Source organism: Panulirus ornatus, chromosome 43 (genome assembly GCF_036320965.1).
Source record: "Panulirus ornatus isolate Po-2019 chromosome 43, ASM3632096v1, whole genome shotgun sequence".
In the NCBI taxonomy this organism is placed as follows: domain Eukaryota; kingdom Metazoa; phylum Arthropoda; class Malacostraca; order Decapoda; family Palinuridae; genus Panulirus; species Panulirus ornatus.
This window is the reverse complement of record NC_092266.1, coordinates 32190548-32214386: the sequence shown is the minus strand read 5'-3', so window position 1 is coordinate 32214386 and position 23839 is coordinate 32190548. Positions and strand designations below refer to the sequence as shown.

At 44.2% G+C, this 23839-nt stretch overlaps 1 protein-coding gene across 5 annotated transcripts in view; it reads right to left on the bottom strand.

Annotated features, from left to right (window-relative positions):
* The window catches only part of Fit1 (Fermitin 1), an 89215-nt gene extending 65594 nt beyond the window's left edge, over positions 1–23621 (bottom strand). For 3 of the 5 annotated variants that reach the window (XM_071687500.1, XM_071687498.1, XM_071687499.1), the window contains exons 1-2: positions 23572–23621; positions 18325–18709 (exon numbers count right to left, since the gene is read on the bottom strand). In XM_071687500.1, the coding sequence (XP_071543601.1) occupies positions 18325–18466 (142 nt within the window). In that variant the 5' untranslated portion in view covers positions 18467–18709; positions 23572–23621. Of the gene's footprint in view, positions 1–18324; positions 18710–23531 lie in introns of all 5 variants that reach the window. The other 2 variants (XM_071687501.1, XM_071687502.1) reach the window with 2 other exon arrangements.
* Between the last annotated feature and the right edge of the window lie 218 nt (positions 23622–23839).

The window sequence follows — 23839 nt, the reverse complement described above, 5'->3', positions numbered from 1 at the left end:
ACACATGCATACATATATACATACAAACACACACACGCACACACTGACATACACCTTGTTACAGGACACCTACGTAGAGCCAGTTGCCAGAAAACGTTGCCAGAGGGACTTCATGTACGTACACTTGCACAATGACGTGACAATCATACTATAAAACTACTAACCAGAAACTGTATATATAACGTAAGTCTGATGAACAGACTTAATACTCCTGAATCAGCTGACCCACAATGTCTTATAGTGCAATTATCTGTGAACAAAAAAAAGGTGTCATAAAATACAACTAAGCTACAATCTACCACAATATCAACATTGGTCTACGAACAAAGGAATGTTAATCTAACGTTGTAAGTCCACTTCCAGTATAACCTTGTGTGTGTGTGTGTGTGTGTGTGTGTGTGTGTGTGCAGTAACCTGCACGAACGCCAGGCATCCTCAGACGCCAGACATTTCCAGGTGTTACCAATACCACCACCCCAGGTCCCAGTACGTTACCTTGTGGACCCCTCCCCCCCCCCGTACCTACCCATGCGAACGCACCCTAGACCACACCATCCCGTCCCACAATCCCACCTGTGACCACACCATCCCATCCGCCAATCCCACATCGCTCAGTTGGAGAAAATCTTAAAAGAAAAAAAAAAAAAACTCGCAAAAACATTCTTCAAAGTTAATGACATTCCCTCATTTTCTAAACATTATTCCATCCAGTCCGGGACGAACAGAAAACGGCGTTATGAAAATCGGAGGGGGGGCCCCCATGATCCTGATGAATTATTGATGTGGGAGAGATTAGTTCGAATCTCCCCGAACATAACATTACCCGCTCCTCACAATCCAGGGGCTGGGGTGGGGTGGTGGGGCGTGGGATCATGAACATGACAAATTATGGGTTAATTGCGGAAGGAACGGGTCAGGTAGAGGGTAAAAGATGGAGGAGGGTGTGGGGGAGGGGGTCATTCTTTTCCGTCAAAACTGAAAATGAATGGAGCTGGTGGGCTTCCAATATATTATAACGTAAGGAAAAAGAGAAACACAAGTAAGGAGCCTTTCCAGTTGATCTGTGTGTGTGTGTGTGTGTGTGTGTGTGTGTGTGTGTGTGTGTGTGTGTGTGTGTGGAAACATGAACACAAGAGGAATGAAATACACATGTGCTGGAGGCCCTGTCGACCAGTTCAACCCCTTGGTGCAAATCAGAGAGCCATCCTCGCACCAACCCACACCCAGCGCCCACCCATGCATCAACCGACCGCCCGCATGGGAACAACTCCCCCCACCCACACACCCACATTTGTCCCTCTCAAACGCTACCAATGCACCACTTACAACCATAACACACCACCACCATCGTCGGGACAATCCGTGCTCAGGCCCATTCAGAGGTACGATAATGTTACTGGGAGACAGGGAGAGTTCAGAATCACAACCCCATAAACAGCGTCCTAACCTTCTTCTACAACCCAGCACCAATAATATAAAAACCCATACAACCCTGACCAGAAAAAAAAGCATCAGTTGTACTACCAGTGGGATACAATTTGTCACACTCATCTCCCTTGTGACTAACAACCTCTAACCTCTCATGGTTCGTAATCTGACCTCGTTTCATCAATGTCCAGTGCCTGATGAGTCGATATTATGGGTTACATCTATAATCTATTGTGACAAATATTCAAGGGATGTAATGAGGATATCTTACATGGTAAGGCCATGAGGCTGTGCTACACGCAAAGGTCATGAGGCTGTGTTACATGCGAAGGTCATGAGGCTGTGTTACATGCGAAGGTCATGAGGCTGTGTTACATGCGAAGGTCATGAGGCTGTGTTACATGCAAATGTCGTGAGGCTATGTTACATGCGAAGGTCATGAGGCTGTGTTACATGCGAAGGTCATGAGGCTATGTTACATGCGAAGGTCGCGAGGCTATGTTACATGCGAAGGTCATGAGGCTGTGTTACATGCGAAGGTCATGAGGCTATGTTACATGCGAAGGTCATGAGGCTCACAAGAGAACCTCACCCCACCATGTGTGCAGCCTTGCCTATCCTCCTCACATCTGGCTCAGCCACTTGGCACACTCTTAAATATGACAATAATTACACCAACCTACACCAACCTGCACCCCTTTGTTAGTCTGCACCTCATCAATGTCTGTGCTACTCACTCTACACTACATATTTCGGACACCATAACCGACCTCAGAATTACGACCACTGCAATTAAGGAATATTAATTACGATATTCTCAAACCATGTTTGTGTGTGTGTGTGTGTGTGTGTGTGTGTGTGTGTGTGTGTGTGTGTGTGTGTGTGTGTGTGTGTGCGCGCGCGCACGCGCGATTTAAGATATACACTAAGGGTGGAAATCCTCTTACTCAATGACTTTCTTACCGGTCTAATGTCCAAACCTACATCAGAATGTCATTCTCTGTATCTGCAAGACATGTGTTCCTCATCATGTAAGATACATTGCATATCCTTCCAAACATGATAAACGAAATCATATATATATATATATATATATATATATATATATATATATATATATATATATATATACCCTTTACATCACTTTTGCAATCGACTTTTCTACGTAACAATAACACCAAGGACTAACTTACTAGGGACATGGCTACGAGTAACCTACCCCGCTACAGAGCTGGTCACCCATGAGAGGTGGCCAAGCGGAGTATAAAACTTCCATTCCTTCCTGATATTGATCTTCATGTCTGTGGTCGTCAGCGTTACGGGATAATGTTGCCTACGGATTCTCATGGCCGCAGAACTGCTTGCAGTGCATTTGTTCCCTGATTCTATTGCAGGATTGAGTGCGGCACGATCCTTGAGCAGGGCGGCACGATCCTTGAGCAGGGCGGCAAGATCCTTGAGCAGGGCGGCACGATCCTTGAGCAGGACAGTACGATCCTTAAGCACGACGGTAAGATCCTTGAGCAGGGCGGCACGATCCTTGAGCAGGACAGTACGATCCTTAAGCACGACGGTAAGATCCTTGCGCACGAAGTTACGGCCCTTGAACATGACAGTACATGGCCAGGTCGTACTGGAAGGGTGTACAGTCATGCTCAAACGACTGATCAACTCTTAACTCCACCACCTGTTTCTGTTATTCCTTCTTTCTATATCATTCTTCTATGCACTTATTGTGTAAACCAGGATACAATTGTATATGATTCTTCATTTTAACACAATATATTTCTAAGGCACAATATACGGTATCAATATCAATAAACACACTAATATGAAGTTGTGAAATGTGCTGTATTTCAGAGCTGTCATTCTTATTGCTGGCAAAACGGACAATGGGTTGACTTCACAACAAGAGCACCCAGGTTCGACCCCCGACGTTCGCAAAGTTCACTCTCTCTCCGAGGTGAGTTGGGCAACTGCTCTGGGGCGATGGGTGCCAATCATGTCACCAATTAACAGGTTCTCTTAATCTCCTAACTACGATGAGCATGTTAACCAAAACTGTAATTACGTAATTAAAACACTTTTCAATTACTTTAATGTCATTTTCCATCACGATCTTTTCTGTATCAATTCTTACTTTAGCCAGCAAGTCAGGCTACAGGGTTGAGGACGACTTCAAGTATGTAAATCAATTCCTACTTCAAGGTGTTCGAGTACATCTGGTCCACTCCATGTAACTGGGAGTCTACCCACTTAAATCACCTCATTCATACACACGTCACGAGTTTAAAAAAAAAAAAATGTGGAATCCAGACAATGTTATACTAATTACCATCACGACATTATACGGATGCAAGGTACGTGGGGTGTTAGCCCCCCATGTCACCAGGTCACTTCACTCGTCCCATTTCATCAGGGTCAGGTCAAAGGCCAAGGCCATCATACCCAAAGGTCTCACCACCGTGCCCAAGGGTCAATCCGGCGTGCTCAAGTGTTTACAGTGAACTACAGACCTTCCCCCGGCGCTCAACACGAGCAAACCGTGAACTCTGTGGGATCAGTGCCCGAAAAACCTCACTATTTATATTCTCAAGTTCGGCATCTCAATTCACTTCCATAATATGCACCAATGCGTTCAGGCCAGACCACCTCGCTTGGACCTTGAGTCTGTGTATCTATGCATGACCGTCATAAAACATTCGCCTCCACACAAAGGAACGATTTCAGATTTTAAAAGTTTATTCTGAAGAGAAAATGGAACCCCAGCAGAACACTCCCGTCATCACGGTGGCAAACAGACCGACCCCAGCGACCGAACCTGATAACTTTCACCCGAAAATACAGTCGTCCATCAACTAAATAAACCTTCCAAATAATGACTGGGGGTATCGCTGATCACTCTGATAACCAAGATGGCCCGATAAGTGGAGTGCAGCAGCTGATATAATGGGTAAATTTGCGTCTATAAACCTCATTCACTTAGCAACAGCAGCTTGGGGTGGGGAGGAGAGGGTGGGGGGAGAGTACTTATCCGAGAAGGGCGTCGGCATGAGGGGGGGGGGGGGGTTACACCCGTGCCCGAGGGGAGAGGCGGGGGCGGCAGCTGCAACCGCCGGGTGGGGGAACGCTTGTCATGCCGCCGCTAACCAGCGGTGATTTTTAAATCTAAAATAAACACGGTTTTCGCGTAGTCATTGAAAACGGGCGACGACGACCTTATTGCACGGGTGAGAGCCCGGAGGACGATGTGAGGAGAGAGAGGTTGACTAATCCCCCGCCGGCCACACAGCCTTGAGGTCCGTCCGGAGTGGTGTTTACATCCCGGGACGGAAAGGACCTCACGCTTATCCCAGAACGGAAAAGACAGGCCAGACTAACCCTCATGTCGCCCACTCTCTGAGCACCCGCCTCTGGGAAATCAGAAGCAAATATAAAGGATCTTACCACGGCAACTCACTACCATGACAATTCTCACAATCATGGTAGCTCATTATCATGGCAACTCACTTTCATGAAAACTCATGATAATGGCATGACAACTCACTTTCCGTGCTCCTCAGTCTCTGGCACAGCTGGTCACGTGACAGATGTTTACACTGGAGGGGGAATGCAGGGAGGGGGAGAGGGGATCAAACGGATGATTCAACACAAAATCTCAGGGGGATCCAGCACCACATCTAAATAGGGACTAAACATAACCGATGTGGGTTTCCTATTCAAAAGCTTATATAAACGACGTTAAGCACAGATATGTGGCGATAGCAGATGTTAACGATGCGGGGCAGACATTCGACGATGGTTCGTTGCGGGTAACTGAAAAGCTTTTAAAAGTTCTGCTGTGTGAAACATCCGAAACTAAATACATGTCTACGTGACCTGAAACCTCTTCATCAAGACAGAGTGACCTTTAAGTGTCTATTGAAGCTGTAAATCTTTCTTTGTCTAACTATGTATCCACAAGACAATTCCAATCATGAGTGGTGAGTATAAAGCTTAGGGTCGGGTGTCGGCAAACACCAACGCATTAAGACAATAATGGCTGGCAACACACGTGCACTTATGTTCCACCTTCAAACGTGCGCTACGGTATCTCCGTCCTCAATCTTCAGACCGCCATAATTTCCTTGGCGGAGCTGTTTTGTATTTGAGAAACATCCCAACCAACTTCTCCCTATAGGAATGCGACAGTGGTCTGTGTTTCCCTCAGCCATAAAAAAAATATATATATAACTTACAAAGTAACGTCCACAGGAGTGAATACACTATATGTCGTCTTCTGACATTCTAACCGAAGTGGGGAAAAACTGGCTGCCGTGATGCTTGCTGTCCTTTCTCGCCGTACGGTTTCTCTGGTTCGACGCCCTGGCCTAGACTGGCCGTTGGTCGAACCCGGCCCCGACAGTCGGAGGGTCTTCGCCACCGTCAGGAGGGAGAGCCAAGCACCACCCAGTCACCAGCAAACCACTCACCCTGCAGGCGGTGTCTGTCGACTTTCACCTACAACATTCATTAACAATAACCTTGACAGAGATTAACCATATTTCTGTTAATCAACTATGTCTCTTTTAACAGATTATGTTTCAGCAGAGTCATGAACTAGAATAAATCTTGCGATCTGTCGTATATAACGATGCATCTGCCTCCATCCACCACCTCCGTGTGGATAAAACTGGACCTGCTCTAGAGATAAGGGGTGACAACATGTGTATGTGTGTGTGTGTGTGTGGGGGGGGGGGGGGGAAGGTCACTGGCAGACCCTTAACAAAAGCAGGGGCGCCTTGCTAAGGGTCGGCCAATGACCGGCCGGCCAATAACAGGCGAGAAGGAAAGCTCTTCAGGGTTGGGCCCCAAGGCCACTGCGGCGTGGCAGCTCGGTCTAACATCCCGGCTCTCTCTCTCTCTCTCTCTCTCTCTCTCTCTCTCTCTCTCTCTCTCTCTCTCTCTCTCTCTCTCTACTTCATAACCCCACCTCCCTCCACTATCCCTCCTAAGCCAGGGGGGGTTGAATGCCAACTTGCGGTAACGACTTCCCCCATCTGAACTTCACATGTATACCATCACAGCGACCCCTACGCCGGGCCATCACACCCAAGTGTCGTTCCGTCATGCGCGAGGGGGTCGTACCGTCGTGTTCAAAGGCCAAGCTGTCGTCGTTAAAAGGTCGTGACGTCGCACTCAAGGGTCGTACCGTCTCGTCCTACAGCCGTGTACCGTCGTACCATAAAGTTACACCAGCATAAGAACAGATATACGAAAGCCTCCTTCAAGTCCCCACCACCACCACAACCACTCCAGCATTGCTGGAGAACCCTCTCCACGACCCTGCCCCATCCCAGGGAGTCTCCATAATTATACGACAACACATGTAGATTTTTCAGCCTCTCTCCAACAAATCAATATATGTGTCTTTTTTCCCAGGCCTCTCCCTCTCCCCTTTAACTATTACCTGCAATGTTTCGTATTTTTTTCAGAAGAAAAAATATTTCCTTTAAAAACTCACCATAAGAAGTTTTTTTCATTCTGAATACAAATTTGGTGTTAAAATATCGTTTAGTCCTCTTAATGCCACTCAATTAAGCTGTTAAATGAAGTCAATTTCAAAATATTTCTGCTACCCTGCATCGTATTTAATGAGTATGTATCGGCAAATGAGAGCATTATGGTATATTTTCCATGATTATTCCAAGTATAGAAGTGTTTGAATATCTTATCTTTCAGTTTTGAAACAAAAAGTATTTTGAGCTAGAAAATACACCTAACTATTCATGGTCGTGTTTAGGGGAAATTGCGCCTATGGCAAGCACTGAAATTTCGGCCCTGGCTTGATTAAAAATATACATACAGTGGATCTATATAAAAATATATACTATGTGATTATATACTGATGAAGAGTTAAGCCAAACAAACTTAAATTCATATAAACTCTTAATGACTTAAAGACATATTTGATCAAAACTGTAACGTAGAAGCAGTAATGCAACTGATAGTAGCAAAATATTACTGTAGTTGAAAAGTAGGCGAGTTTCTTTTATATCTCATAAAACCAAACTGTTAAAAATGTTAACTATGTCAATCGGGAAGCATTTGTCAAAAAACAAACCTGTTGAGTGGCGCCCCCCTTCAAGTGGCGACCAGGGCACCTGCCATACCTGCCATACATATCCTAGATACGCCACTGCTTCCCAACAAACGGATCATCTCTCCCCTACAACGTTACCAACAGTAATCTCCTTTACTCTCCTACATCTCTACGAGTGTGCCTCTATACCAACATCCCACAGAGCCCTGCACACACAACATAAAGTCTCCAACCTGGTCTGGCCGCCAAGAATTACAACAACCTTGGCTACTTCGATCCAGAGGAGTCGAGGGTTGTAGGCAGGACGCCTAGGCTCACGAGGTGACAGATGTGGCAAGAATCTCGCCCTGTTTGTTCTGGACCCGCGTGTTGGGCGCTGCTGGGTCCTGCTGACACATCGGGGTGGGCGACCTGACCGTCCCTACCATGACGTGCTTACAAAGCAGTATCACTACATACGTCTCACTCTTCTTCTTCTTCCCCTAGGTTGAACAATAAAACTACACCAATACAGAGAGTTAGTTCTTAATGGAGCGTGGTTTTTTCTCTTTTTTTTTTGGCAGATGTAAAAAATCCGACCAACAAATATCGCTCGACTTACTTTTAAGGAAGCAAAATAATGGAAACTCCTCTTAGTGATGTCACTGCTGTCTTCTCCCTCATGTTTCCTGCGGCGTCTGGTGACACATCAAGTAGATGCTCGGGGTAAGTGAAGGGTTAAAGCAACCCTCTGTGCCTCAAGCTGGACATGCATAAGACCTCCGCCTTCCATCTTCGACATTACTGGACACACTATCAGGTGTATATACGTCATCAAATCGTCATCAGACGCAGCCGAGTTACTGGTCAGATATGACTGGTGATCCACCTCATAATCGAAGCTATGAGGGGGTGATTACACGACGACAGAGAGAAAGCATTCATGTTTCAACCATCACCTCGAATGAAAGAATTCACTGAATGCAAAGATGTGCTATGGTCGAAATTCAACACTCACGTACCCATCTAACACCACAACCATCTCCTCACATTGTTTAATTCCATCAAAGATTTTTTTTTTCTTTCTTTACGCCAGGATCCCACAGTCTACATGTAGACCTTCATTACTCAGAGTTATCTCTACACCAAGCGGAGCTACTAACATGACCAAATGCACACGTGACAACATTAACATTTCTTACCCACAATGGCTCCTCCTCGTCAGGAGTAAACTATGCAGATCTAGCTCGCAAGAATATGGCTTAAACGTACCCCGTAACACACTTCACACAAGCATCTTCCAGCTTCATATCAATACAAGATAGCGACAAGGCCAGAGAAAGAAAAAATAATCATCTCATTTTAAGATATTCAAAAACATTCTTTCCGGGTAGATAAAAAAAAAAAACACACACACACACATACGACCTTCCAAGAGCATAACAAAGGAGTTTCTCCACCAGACTGCTCCACACAATGATCCGTTACCCTTCCCCACCCCCCAACCCCGACGGGCATACTCAGTCCAAGTCAGCGACCTTTGACCACATTACCAGCAAAAATCTCTCGCGTCCCAAGACACCGTTTCGGCGAAGGAAGTAACGTTCGACTCCTCCAGGGAAAGCAGTAACTGGCCATCATCAAGGTCATGAGTGCGAAGAGACACCCAAGAACCGGATCACGTCCCCCTCACGCGATCTCTTCGCTAGAATGCTTTTCATTAGTCATACTTTGAACCAATCTATCAGAGTACACAAGGGAACATACAGATGCATACAGCATACAGGGGAATGAGGCCCTGCTGCCTCTGTATGTATTGCCGTAAAAAAGAGCTCGTTTTCTAACCTTGGTCGATATATACAAGCAAGGTTGAGAGACGGGGCAACGCGAGGGTAAAACTCTCTCCCAGTAACACACAAACAGTAATCACACATCCCCGGTCCCTCTTACATAACATAACAAGAGGCGCAAAACATACTAGACCTCCAGCCATCAACTGGACCACATCCGACAGTTAAAAAAAGATGGTGCGACACCATTTCCCTTCACCGTCACCTCTCGCCGCAAGAGATCCCTCTTACCCGAGTTGCAGTTCGGGACCGTAAACTCATCGCACCCATCCCAGTTGGTACAGGACTGCTATAGGAACAGACGCGTCCCACCCACTGTGAACATGGTCAATAATCATAAAATACATATATTTAACCTCTATCACTGGATTTTCATACAGATTAGTTGTGTAATACCCGCATTTTCACAGCCCATTGTTTATATTTGCATGTATCTTCTCTGTTACATGTTCTGCCTTTGGCTACAGTGAATTCATTCACACGTTCATTATTATTATCATTATTATTATCATTATCATTATTACTATTATTATTATTATTATTATTATTATTATTATTATTATCATCACTTTCATTATTATTAAAGAGAGAGTGGCTGTTCTGTCATCAGGACTTCACCGGCTCGTGTTAGTGTGGATCCCTCTTACTTATTCCCTTCTCAGCGGATGATGCTCCTTCAAGCGCTGAGCACGTGTCAGACAGGAGTGGGTGAGGAGTGGGAGGAGTGGGGTCTCAGTGGACAACTTGTGAGTGGCTGGGCCGGGCCGTAAGACAACACCAGGGCCCCAAACCCCACACATCCGGTGGGGGGCAGGGGGGGGGGGGGGCATCCGTCTCCGTTTAACTCACCGACCAAAACTAACCAACCAACGCTCAGCCACACCATCCGTCCACATACCCACTCAGGCCGTCCACTCCCCCAGTGGAATACTCCCCATACCACAGCTGGGTCAGTTATGACTTTCTGACCTTACCCAGCCAGCTGGAGGGCTGAGGTGTCTACAGCTACCGGGAGCGAGACGAACTAATCTATACAAATGCTGAGGGAGTACGGGATTGGTGGATAGTTCCATGATTGCTGACAGGGTACAGAGAGCTTTCTAAAACCATACTGCTCGCCAATATGGAAAGACCTGGAACTTGTCAAGGCGGAGGACGTAACGATCCTGTACCATAACGATACGACCCTCGAACAAGACGACAGTAAGACCTGGAGTACGACGGTACGACCACTGAGCGCGATGGCACGACCTTTGAACAGGACAGTACGATCCTCTGGTATAACAGCTACACACACACACACACACACACACACACACACACACACACGAATCAACTCACTGGCTTGTCTCTCTTAACAATACTCTCCCACACTCACCCGGACAGGGATGGGGGAGAGAGAGGGGGGGGGAGAGAGAGAATGTGGTTATATGGAGCTGGGAGGGTGGGAAGCAGGTGGGGGGGGGTTACGAGGGAGATGTGGGAGAGGGACCGAGAGGCGCACAAGCTCCACCCACTTATGAGTTAACACATATTTCACATCACCCAAGCAGCACGACCGTGCGACTCTTAAGCACAACATGACGACCCTTCAGCACTACGGCACGATCCTGAAGCACGGCCGTACGATTCTTGAACACGGCCGTACGATCCTGGAGCACAACAGTGCGATCCCTTGGGTATGACGGCCTGACCTCTGGCCTGAACCCTACGAGTCAGGTCAAAGGTCTCGTGGTCAGTATGTCCTCCCCCTCGACTGCGACGGTTAGGCCCAGGTGGTGGGCAGCCCCCCCCCCCCCCCCCGGATCGGGCAGTAGGACTCAATAATACGAAGCTGACAGTGAGGGGGAACCCACCCCCTTCCCTTAATTTAAATGGGAAGTTCCTCCTCTTCCACGTGAGATGAAAGAAAGATAAGATACGCAAGAGACATGGGAGAGTAATGGAAGAGAGAGAGAGAGAGAGAGAGAGAGAGAGAGAGAGAGAGAGAGAGAGAGAGAGAGAGAGAGAGAGAGAGAGAGAGAGAGAGAGAGAGATGTAATGGGAAAGACACAGGTCATGGTGGGCGAGGGTGGCACTGGTGGTGGTAAGGGAGGGAGAGAGTAAAGGGGAGAGAGAGGGGGCAGGGGATGGGAGGGAGGGAGGGACGGCTGAGTAATTCACGGAGGGCTGGGAGTGGCATTTACACCATCTCCCACATCCACTAACACCCGCACCATGCAACCTTCAACACATACATGCAAACAACCTGGCGCACACACTCACTCACACACACACAGACACGGGCACACATAAACACACACACTCAAGAAGACACCTAAAACACTACTGGAGCTCTGGTTTACATAGTCCTACCCAGAATAATAAACAAAACAAAAAAAAAAAACTGGTAAAAAAGCTAAATTCATCCTTAAGCAGAAGGTTGTAGAAGAGTGCGCAATCAAACAACACACCAGCATGATTAACCACGAATGTGTTTCCAGACTCCAGGAAAGAGGGAGCCATCCTCCTAATTCTCTATATCGGCAGATAGGAATGTTGTTCATCAAATAATTTGAAATACTTAATATATTTCTACAGGGCCGGGTCTGATGTGGTGGCCAATGCCCATGATTGGCTACATCTAAATACATAAATTACTCGTAAAAAGTACGAAGTTTGAACCAAAAATTCCCCTTTAAACCCTGAAAGGTTATCTATTCTCGTCCAGCGCAGCTGACGCCCAAGCTGTCAGTAATTCATCTTCTCAAAATAAATTCTTTGACAGATACTCCGTCAGCCCTGAAAGCAGTTAAAGTACTTATCACAGCGTATTTTTTTTTTTTTTTTTACAAGCTGTACACAGGGCACCCCTTCTAAATCTGTCCTCCCATTCTTAAAACGAAGATTCCTTTCTGGTACATACTGATTCACGCAGTTTATTTTAAGAGTACGGTAACGCTAAATATGCATGGCTTCACCTACATTCGGGTCTACACTGTATTTATTGGGACGATGCCGAGTATAGGTTGTTTGTTTATATGTTTATGTCTCAGTCTCCACTAATATGAAATATTCATGGGACTCAGTTATTCGAGGCAATTACTTACGCTGTTTCTTGAGGCCAATTACCGGAGCAAGCACCCACTACGGCAAGGCAGATTACTTCACCACACTTGTTCACTACGGGAAAAATGTGTGCACTATACACATAGGGTGGCTATCATGGGATACTGCCAAGAGATAAGCACAACCTTCCCAAGGCAGGGGACAAATATATAATTAAAAAATGTGCCAAAATCATATTCAGACGACGATGACTCGCGTCAAATAATCACAAATCTTGGAAACGACGGAAATCACCCACACAATACCCTCTGAAGTGTAAATTGTAATAATATATATCACTATATAAATATCCAAAGGAAAGGATGCCGATCTAATCACCTAAAAACATTTCCTATTGGCGTGACAGGCATGACTCTATACAACATCTTATACTACCTCAAAATGCAATATATATATATATATATATATATATATATATATATATATATATATATATATATATATATATATATATACACACACACACATATATATGCGAGCCGCAGCCTCAGACAGCCTGACCGACCGACCACCACAGGGACCAGAAGTATAGCAACTTGGTCCCCCACATCGAGCAGCGAGCAGGGTTGGGGTGGTGGGGAGTTTGAGAAGCGCCCTCACAAATAGACGTCACGTGACCGACACTACACCACCATCTCCACAACGCCTTCCATCCACCAACACCACCATCATCTCCACCACACCCAACCAACCATCCACCAACACCACTACCCACCATCATCACCACCACACCCAACCATCCATTAAACTTGCCCATCTCCCGCCAAAACGACTTCCGGCAAGGCGTCCACGATTGGATGGGTCCCTTAGGGCTCCCAGATGTCTTCCCCTCCCCCCTGCTGGCGCTTCGAGAGTCAGTTATAGCTGGGTATGAGAGGCTGCCGGGTAATTATAGATGGCAGGCTGGCACATGGAGGGAAGGGGGGGGGGGGATATTGGGAGGGAACAGCCTACCAACGGACATGAGGGTGGTGGCAGTGAAGTAGGGAGGCGCGCGGGGGCGAGCGCCTCCCACACCATGTTATACAACCTCTTACATCTCATACAACATCCATCACACCACCTCACAACATGCATGAAGCTCTGATACTATCATCATCATCACACTCACGCACAAAGGTAATCCGTTTTATCACAATAAATACCATTCATTATGACAATCTTGAGCGACCGCTGGCAACAATGCCCCATCCAGGAAATACTAGCTATGCATGGCCAAGGCCCCCACCCCCCCGATTCATAGCATTATGAGTTACCTCCCATGATCATGTCAAGTATAGAAGCCTTTCATCATGTTATATTTCACTTTTACAACAAAATGTTTCTCAGAAAAAAATATACCCTGAACTATTTACCGGCAATTTTTGGTATTTTCCTTAGGTTTACATTTTTTTTAAAAAACTCAGCAAAAGGACTACTTTTCGTGTTGAATAAGAATCTAGGGTTGTAATGTTGTTTTGGGGTCATCAAATCTTGTAATCAATCATTCAAATGTTTACATAAATGAAGGTTTAGCTGACTAGTCGTTTCCCCCCAACGAACATGACACTTTCACTCATCCCGGAGCCTCACCTTCAGTCTCCCATGTAACACTTCTCCCGCCGGGGCCCAGCACCGTGCTTGTAATAGAAATGTGGGGCAAACAATTAAGTTATATAACAGGTGTGTGTGTGTGTGTGTGTGTGTGTGTGTGTGTGTGTTTCGCGGATGACAATCACTGGAGCACTACGGTAAGATCCTTGAGCACGACGAAGGTGCGAAGCTTCAGCACGACAGTTACGATCCTTGATCACGACAGTCGTATCCTTGGGCATGACGGCACAACCCTTGCCACGGTACAATGTCCCAGCCTTTCACCAGACCTCTTCTGACGAGTCTGGTCAAAGACCAGGCCATCATGTTATCCGAGGGTCGTGCAAAACAGTGACGACCCAGAGAAAGGCAACAATAACGAAAAAAAGAGAGGTGTGAGGTGAGCGGAGAGCGTGTGAATAATCAATCCTGGGAGAGGTCATGAAACCCCCTCCCCCTAACGATCCCACCTGCTAACCTACTCATGGGGTGCTGACCTCACTTGCCTGACCTACTCAAAACTTCCTGTCTTGCTCACCTGACTCGTGTGACCCCTTATTTAACAGCTATACCTGCCTAGCCCACACATGAGACCTGTTAGCTAACCTCACATACCCCTCATGTGTCCTCTTTATTAACCTCACATGTCTGGCCCACTTGTGACCTGTTTTATGATCTCACTTGTCTGAGCTGCTCGCGACCACACGTTTGCTGACCTCTCCTGTCTAACCTTGCCGGGTGACCTTACCTGACCTCCTCCTGCCACGTACGAATCCCCAACCCCTTCCTCCGTCCTTCGGCTGCGCCTTTCCACTCCTACATTCCTCCACCACTACCACCAACACACCCTTTACCACCCTGCAACCACAACATTCTCCCTCTCCACCACTCCAACCAGCTTGTATTCACCTCCCACATACAACAACCAAAATGACAAATTCGTCACAATTCATCACATGACAACACAATCACAAATGTCACTCTGACCTTTCATGGGCGAGGCCCATTCAAGCACAATATTCACGCGACGCCAAACCTAAACGTTTAACATTCGACCACAGAGATATCTACGAATGGACACTTAACATCCAAGAGCGCGCCAGACACCACCGCACCGCCTAACCTCTTTCCCTCAACAAGGACTCATCTGTCCTCCGTGAAATGATATTCTAGACCTTGACGTATAAAATACATACCACCCTCATGTTGCACCATGATTGAGACAGAAAGGATGTGAAACACCCATCAACTCATGAGGACATTCTGACACTGGTGAAGGCTACATAATTTTCACATAATCCCATAACCTAGCCACCTGCGAACGTTCGCTCTCCTAATGTCGGGCGTATCACATCGTTAGCTTCCTAATTTCCATGAACATGGAAGGAAGGTCAAGCCATGAGGTTTATGGCGTATGTATGTATGTGTGAGGTATGATGGTGTGTCGAGTGTAGTAGCCAGAGGTGAGGATGGGCATGCCAGGATGTCCGTCATATCCTGTCCAGCTGGTCACACCACTACCACTACTGTCTCAACAAGCTTACACTCTATCTTCATACTCCCTGCAATGCATTATCCATGCTGATCACATACAAACACACACCATGCAAGAAAGAGTACAGAGCTGACTTGATCACGACCCTCAGGTTTTAAAAGTAGTCTAGCCCTTTTGACATATGTTGTTTTTTCGAAAGATGCAACGACAAAAAACTGAAGGCCCTAACAAGTATGCCACAAACTTGTGATAAAAGATATATGAAAAAAATTAAAGAAGCAAGAAAACGGATGAAGAGAATAATCTAAATAATGAAATGGTAAATGGCAGTATGAAACAGCTTAAAAGAATGCTGTACGACAGTGGTGAAAGTTCGCGATATAGGGTTCCTGGAGTGGAATAATCCCTCCCCGTACTTGTTAAAATACATAACAATACACACACAAACTTTTTCTCCCAAGTAATAATCTTCCATCAAGACCCCAGGCCACTACACTACCACAGGTACCAATGTTACGCCTTTATACGGGCGAGGACAGGCAGCCTACGTCATCGCCTTATATGGCGGGTGGAGCTGGCCAGTGATTCTCCCCCACGACATGAGACCATTCATGTGTTCCCTGATCCATCTTAGGGGCGAGAACCACGGATCACACGCCCATCCTACCCACAACCCTTTTTTTTTTTTTTTTTAAGACGCTTCACCTTAAACTTTTCTACATTTTCCAAAGTATCTACAAATAATTCTACCCAGCACCTCTACTTGAACCTTGACACCGCCCAGGCACCCACCCCTCTTAAATTCACTCCTACCACAACCTCCTGCACCAGACAGAAAAGTCCTATACTTTCTATACACACCAGTTTTATCAACGATGAGATTAAAACCCACATCGTCGAAAAACAGAGAATTCTCAACTACAAACCCCTTAGCTGCTGGCCCTTAACACCATATCTTCCACTCCCACAAACCCTAACCTATATTACGGTAAGAGACCCCTCACCTTACTTAACTCTAAAACACCTGCTGACCTTCAAACGTCAAAACACCAAGCTCTTACTCAACACTCAACCCCAGGTAATAATAAATCCATATTATAATCTCATTAATGGGCAAATTTAGCCGCTCTTCTATCTAAAAGTACTCAGAAGCACATTAGTGTTGTACCCGCGCTGCCGGTAAGAAGCCCCGTGACTCAACGTCTGGCAATGGGGTACAGTTGCAACTTATCGCCCCATCAACAAACTCTAACCGCTGAAACCCGTCGCTGCCAAGAACTAGAGGTTTCACACAACGTTTTGTGGATATACAACTCCAAGAAGTCCGTGTTAACTTGTCAAACTTCACATCAGACAACTAACGCATACAATCATCCAGTAATGCACGTCAATATACAGCATCCCAAAACTGTATGACCACTAACCAATCTATATGCATTTAAAACATACTAGCAAAAAAAGCATATCATTACCCTTACAAGTCCTGCGTAATGACATGAGATGTCCATTTACACGTACGTCTAAGCTTGGTGAAACTCTGCCAGGTAAAGGTGAGGTCATTCATCAGGTGGTCAGCCACCTGTTCAAGGCTGGCAACGATACTCCCTTGTTTGAGAAATCATGACAAACTAAATACATAACCAGTTTTGCAGTATTTTACGAAGCAATAAGTATCTCCTTTTACGGCCAGAGCAAACTTTGAGTTTAAGGAAGAATATGAAATGCAAAGTGGTGAGGAAGATATGTTTGGAACAAATTGGTAGTGATGAAGATATGTTAGAAACAAATTGGTAACACGAAAGCCATGCCCTTCCCTAAAAAAAAATAAGTTAATCGTCCCCATGATGAAAAGGGATATCTTGACAACCATAAATCTCATGTCCACACTGATGATGATGGGTGCCGGGCTCCATCTTTGCCTCCAACGACAGGAGGCGAGAAAAACGCATACCACAGCCATAATCCGAATTTCTCGAACCGAACACAGTTCTGAGAGCATCTATATTATATGAGGGCCAATAAAACACTACTCATTAACTATTGGGGATATATCAGTGGACAATACAGGTAAACATAGTTCGCAAAAAAAATCAATGTTTTGACGTATAGTAGGGGTTGTAATTTAATGACCTTGGTTGTTGACAGCCATTAAATTTGCCAACATACAACATACAGGACGACCAGCGACACCTGATACGACGGGTAAGCGACCGTTGGTATGCGAGCATGTCACACACACCGTTCCGGTACTCACCCGCTGGCCACTCTTGCCTCCACAGTAAACCAAAGATGAATAAATAAACCAGTTTTATTTTTTTCACAAGAGGCATGAGGTCACACACAACTGTTTCTTCAAAATAAGTACATAAATGACCTTGTGACGAGCTCCTTCACAATTATGACTTGGAATGTGACCTTGACAATGACGCCCAGAACATACGTAGCTATCAGGCATAAAAAAATGACGCAGGTTTCATGCCATTGCTGTTTTTTGCACGAGTCAAAAATTCCAGACATTTTTTACGTAGGGCGGGAGATTGCCTGGAGTAATTGTGGGCGAGACGCAGCCTAAACCAAGCCTCATAAAAAGCATATCTGGTCCAGTTTCCGGTGGACGCACGTACATGTTACCGCTGGTCATGTTCAATGTTATAATGGATCAAAATAATTTTCTAAAAGCTGCCGCATTCACGCCCTTCACGCGTGGGTGACACTAAAGTGTTTCCTAGCTGCTAATAACGACATAACAATATATACATAAGAATGGGAAAGGCAGATAAAAAAAAAAGGTAAACATTATAAGAACTTACCTAATTCCTCGACCAGGCGCAGCATCACGCCGCCGATGTGAAGGTCACTCTTCACTCTCAGAATCCTCTCAACCTGCAGGTCGGTGACGTGGATGTGCAGCTCCCACGACCCGTCACCGATCACCTTCCCGTCGGCCATCATCTTGCCGGCTCTACTGCTCTTACCACACTACGCCAGGGGGGAAAAAGGAGCAGGAGCAGCAGCGAGCGCAGGGGTCCCGCGGAACGTCTTCTAATATGCGTCGAATAAATGTTCAGCCTTGAGCTCGATGGGCATAATATAGGCACTCTGTTCCAGGAACTGCTGGGCAAGAATCACTTTACCCACACCAATAATCACTCTTTTCCGTCACGTCACCCAGCAGATATTGTTACAAACGAATACCTAATACCGAAAGAAAACATTACACATTATATATCACTGCAACATTACTAGATAAACAAATAATCACTCGTAAAAAAAACATCACACGCAACGATATTCTATCAACAAAGCATATCTCTTGAAAAAGTTTACGTCCCCACGCACGAATCTCACAGATCCCAGACCAAGGCATTGCCGTGTTAGGTGCCATCCACTTTTAACGTAAGGATAGACCTATTTCTTACTACCGGATGACGGACTCCTAGCAAAAGGAATAACAGATCATTCCCCAAATATGTGGGCAATAATGTAAAGTTATAAGACGAAAATACTGACCATACAACGTGTTTCGTCAAGCTACAAAATTCTATATACAAACATGAATTAAAACATTCAAAGTTTATGTGTCTGTTACGTCAAGCATTCAATCTCCTCTACTGTTACTGACGTCGTTAAAACCAATTCTTATGTACGCTTGCTGATGTCGGACCAAGATGGTAAGAGACGAAACATCAGGTCAAGTATTAGATAGGTGGGAGGTCAGTGACCCACCTCGCTGGCACGCCTTCACTATTGACATCAACCAAACACTATCTCACTGGCTTCTGGCTGCAATACGAATATTTCTACGAAATGTTTCACATCTAACAGATCGCTAATAAAATATCTTGAACCCTAGAAAACAATCAATTTGTACATGCTACAAAGTCTTTCACTCTACCTCTGTAGGTACAACGGGGCACTCGTCATTTTTCAAGCCTAAAGATGTATGTATATCTGACGTTTAGATTGTAACTAAAGCAGTTCTAGTATACTTAATTTGTCCTCTGTAGGTACAACGGGGCACTCGTCATTTTTCAAGCCTAAAGATGTATGTATATCTGACGTTTAGATTGTAACTAAAGCAGTTCTAGTATACTTAATTTGTACCAGTAAGCCTGATATTTCACCGAATTGATGGGGGTAGCTAGAAGGCAACCACATGCTGCAATGAGAAACTGAAACGTGCAAAATGAATGCAGTGAAAGCTGAGGTGTCAGAGAGAACATTAGAGAAAGTCTAAATGTTAAAAGTCCACTTCCATTTAAGCTAATACCAGCAAGTACCAAGACCTCCAAGGGAGACTCCAGACTTCAAAAACAACCTGGACAGCTTCCTCCAGAATGCACTAAACCATATTCGCCAGAAGAGCTTAAGCAAAGACCACTTTACAAAAAGAACTATATCCATCCTAAACATAGTAAGGAATAAATAAACAGGGACAGACAGATACCTCCAGAATCTATAAGACTGGTTTTAATCTTGGGTACAGAATTCAGTGTCTTTTGATACTTTAAATGAAACTATTATGTCCCTATTCAAGCCATCATCAGTCTTACTACTGCATTCATGGATGGACATGATTATAACCCAATAGCATTCATTCCATCTAAGGATTCACATAATCCATCAATTAACAAACTATTATGTAAGATTGAAAGAATTCATACAAAAGAATGCTAAAAGAAACTGAAAATATGAGAAGAGGGAAGAAGATGGCTGCATCAGTTTGGAAGTATTTATATGCAAAGGTGAGTTTATGGAAACATGCAAACAGAAAGTGGATCTGTGACTCCAATGATGACTAATATACTAATCACAAATGAGGAGAATCAATGTTGTGTGCAAATTAAATGCTTCTGATGCTTTAATGTTATCTCAGCACAATGAGTGAGCCGTAATCCTGTAAATTCCTGAACCATCCCCTGTATATGGGAACTGATTTTAAGGTGAAGAAAAAAAGAGAAACTTTCTACACAAATTTTCTACATTACAACCCGTTCATTTTGAGAGAATCAAAATGCTCCAAAAGTGAGAATTTGTTTTCAGAAAACACAGTACTCAGCTTCTCATGACAAGATTCTGAAGACAGCCAAACTTAACTACCATGTTGAATCTTAACCCCTCAGAGTTAAAAATATACCTTTTACAAAAGCTCTTATCGTATCACATGAAAATAAAAGTACACAAAATCATATCCCACAGCAGAAATGAAATCATGCACACTAAGTACTCTGAAATTAAGATCTACCAAATCACTCTAGCTGTTTGTGCATCCAAAACTCAATCTTAAATCAGACAGGCATCTTTTTTTTTTTTTTTTTTTTTTTTTTTTTTACAAATGTTTCCACTCTCAGACGTCCATATGACAAATTCTTAATTAAAAACAACAGATCTCTTATCTAATTTTTTCTAACGTTTTTGTTCATTTACACATCACCTAATAAAATTTTACTGAGGGTATCTTGGAAGTCTCATCAGCATCTAGAAATGAAAGGTAGTGCCCTGGTTAAAGTCAATGGCACCAAAATGCAATTCCTTCCTACACCTCTTTCTAAACCATGCTCATTTCTTAAAATCAATGTCAAACTAGAAACCTCCACAACTGATCCCAGCAGTAACATAAAATGCTAGGCATAACCAAAGCTTCAATTCACCAATGGAAACCCTACATGTTGAACAAAATATCTGCTTCCCGGAAGCTGGGGCTGTTAACTTGTGAAGTTTTCAAGGGGGTCTTCACCCTCAGAGAAAAGGCTGAACCCTGAGGCTGCTGGAATAGATCGATGGTCAACCAAGCTGTTGGAAGACACAGCCCTCAGGCCCATATAGCCCTGACAGCCTGGCTACAAGGGTCTTTATTCATCCCAGTATAATGTTTACTATCTAGGGTGACTGCTTTCATCTCTTTCTCAGGCAGAGTGAAAAATAAAAGCCTTTCACATTGCCAACTCTCCCTATAACACCTCTTCAAATATCCCATTTCATCTGCCATTAAGTTACTGCTCTTGCTCTCTATTCTGCAGGTACTATTTCAGCCATTGCTCTTGAGATATATCCTAACTACTAAGGCCTAGACCCATTTAGACTGTCTGCTGCTATCAATAGTTTCTGTGTAAAAAGCAGCCTAACATTGGCTGGCAGTTATGATACCACCTTCTTTCCTCAAACTACAAAGCTGTGGAATCCTCTTTCTTTTGCCTTTCACTACTTTAAGAGTTAGGTCTGCAAACACTTGACAAGCTCAAATTAATTTCTTCTGCATTCTTTTTCTCATTCTCTTCATTTTTCCTTTTATCCAAGAAGCCAACACTGGAGAATGTTTACCCTAGCCATACTGGCCATTATAAAAAGCAGACTGCCTCATCAAATCTGGGAATACATTTAAAACAATCTGATAAGTACATGGTATGTGTTAAAGAGCCTTCACATAAACATTCTTATGAGGCAGTCATCTATCTCCATCCTTTTCACTCTTAGAAACGTCCTAGTAGTTTCACAACCAACAAAACCATATGCCAGAGCAGTTAATTTCCACAAAAACAAATAATACTTCATCAGTAAAGTACACTGATCCTAAGATTATGAATTTCTTTAAGAAGCATGAGGAAACTATCATACAAAACTACTAGAACAGAATGAAACAAACATTATTTGGTGCACAAAATCTGGGAATCCTGATGGTTTGGGGTATGTATCAATTTACAGGCAAATCAGCAAGAAAAATAGAGCAGGTGAGTCAGCTAAGTAATAATAGCTACAGCATATCAAATACTGTACCATGCTCCTTATGTAAACTGCTGCATGAATCTGTTTGATCTTAATCAGATTTCTAAGACTACTTTGCCAACTACCAGGAAAAGTATATCAAATACTATCAGATAAATAGATAACTTTAAGGGAACAGCTTCCAAAGCTCAAAAATTGTATATGTTTCTTGTAAGGGTTCTGATGAATCTAAACTGCTGATTCAACAGAGCAGAGCCACATAGTAATGATATTTACTGACAATGTCACATGTAAAGCATTTAAAGCCCAGTCTTTACAACATCAACATTTGTGTACTTCACCATTTGAAGTCAGCTGTTTAAAATGTCAATATATTTTACTCAAATGTCTAAAAAGAATCATTTCGCTATAAAATAACCTAAAAGGTAATCATTCCTGAATTTAGTTACGAAAATTCTCAGTAAGAAACAGGTTAAGATTTACTGCAAGGATACCATTCAAGTTACATGGTTAGATCTGGGGATATATGGTTTGGTCTACTCTTGACTAGAGTTAATCTGAAGAGGTCAATTATTTATAACATGTCAAGTATAAGCCATTAACAATTACCCTTAATAATCTGAAGTTAACTGACAGTTTTGTATACATAGACAGCCTAATTTTTGTAATTACCAAAGTTTTCCCAGAGTTCTGTCCACATAACTGACATAGAACATCACATGGGAGTTCATTGCCAAGTTGGTAGTCACAGAAGGTACACTGATTTTCAACGAAACAGCAACACAAATGCGAGACTTAATTGTGTCACTTTATTGATAAACCGAGGGCACCATAATCTTATCAGATCCTCTAACAAATACCTTCATCCCATTGTTGACAGATATACCCACAACGACAACACCATAATTCAACCACAGTACATTATATAGATATATATGACGAATCAAAAAATGTCACACTTCCTAAAACACACGTATCCCCTGTCCTGTAACTTGGTTCAGTCCACTGATAACTCCGTAACTACAGATTGTCAAACTCTCCACGAATAGAGTTCACAGCGTTACTGAGTCACACTGTGGCCAAGATCACCAGCCTGGCCGTCACATCCTGGGTGCCGGAGGTGACACTAGGGAGAAATGAAGAGAGTGGAGCACATCTGTGTCTGAGGCAGTGTGTGATGCTGCAGCCTGTATAAACAACACACGTATCGCCCTCCCATGGGCCTCTAGCACCGTATACACCACACATCACGGATATATTTTGCTGTAAGCTGGCCCATAGGGTCATTTATTACGATCACTGGTCAATGGGAGGTTCTTCACAAGAAGATTTACAAGACAGTCGTTCGCGAGATGTCCCAACCCACCGCGTCACTACGGCACTGACAGTATTGCCACGGCCACCTCGCCTGCGCTTAGCGCTCGCTACATCCAGCAGTTTCTGCTTGACCAGATAAACCCGCTAACCTCACGTACTCCTTTATAATACAGAATTTGTTTGATGAAATGACTAATGATATCTGATTCCATGGTAAAGTTACAAAGAGCTGCAGATTTTAAGGATATTTAATGAGACGGACAGAAATCAAATTGATTTTTTCTC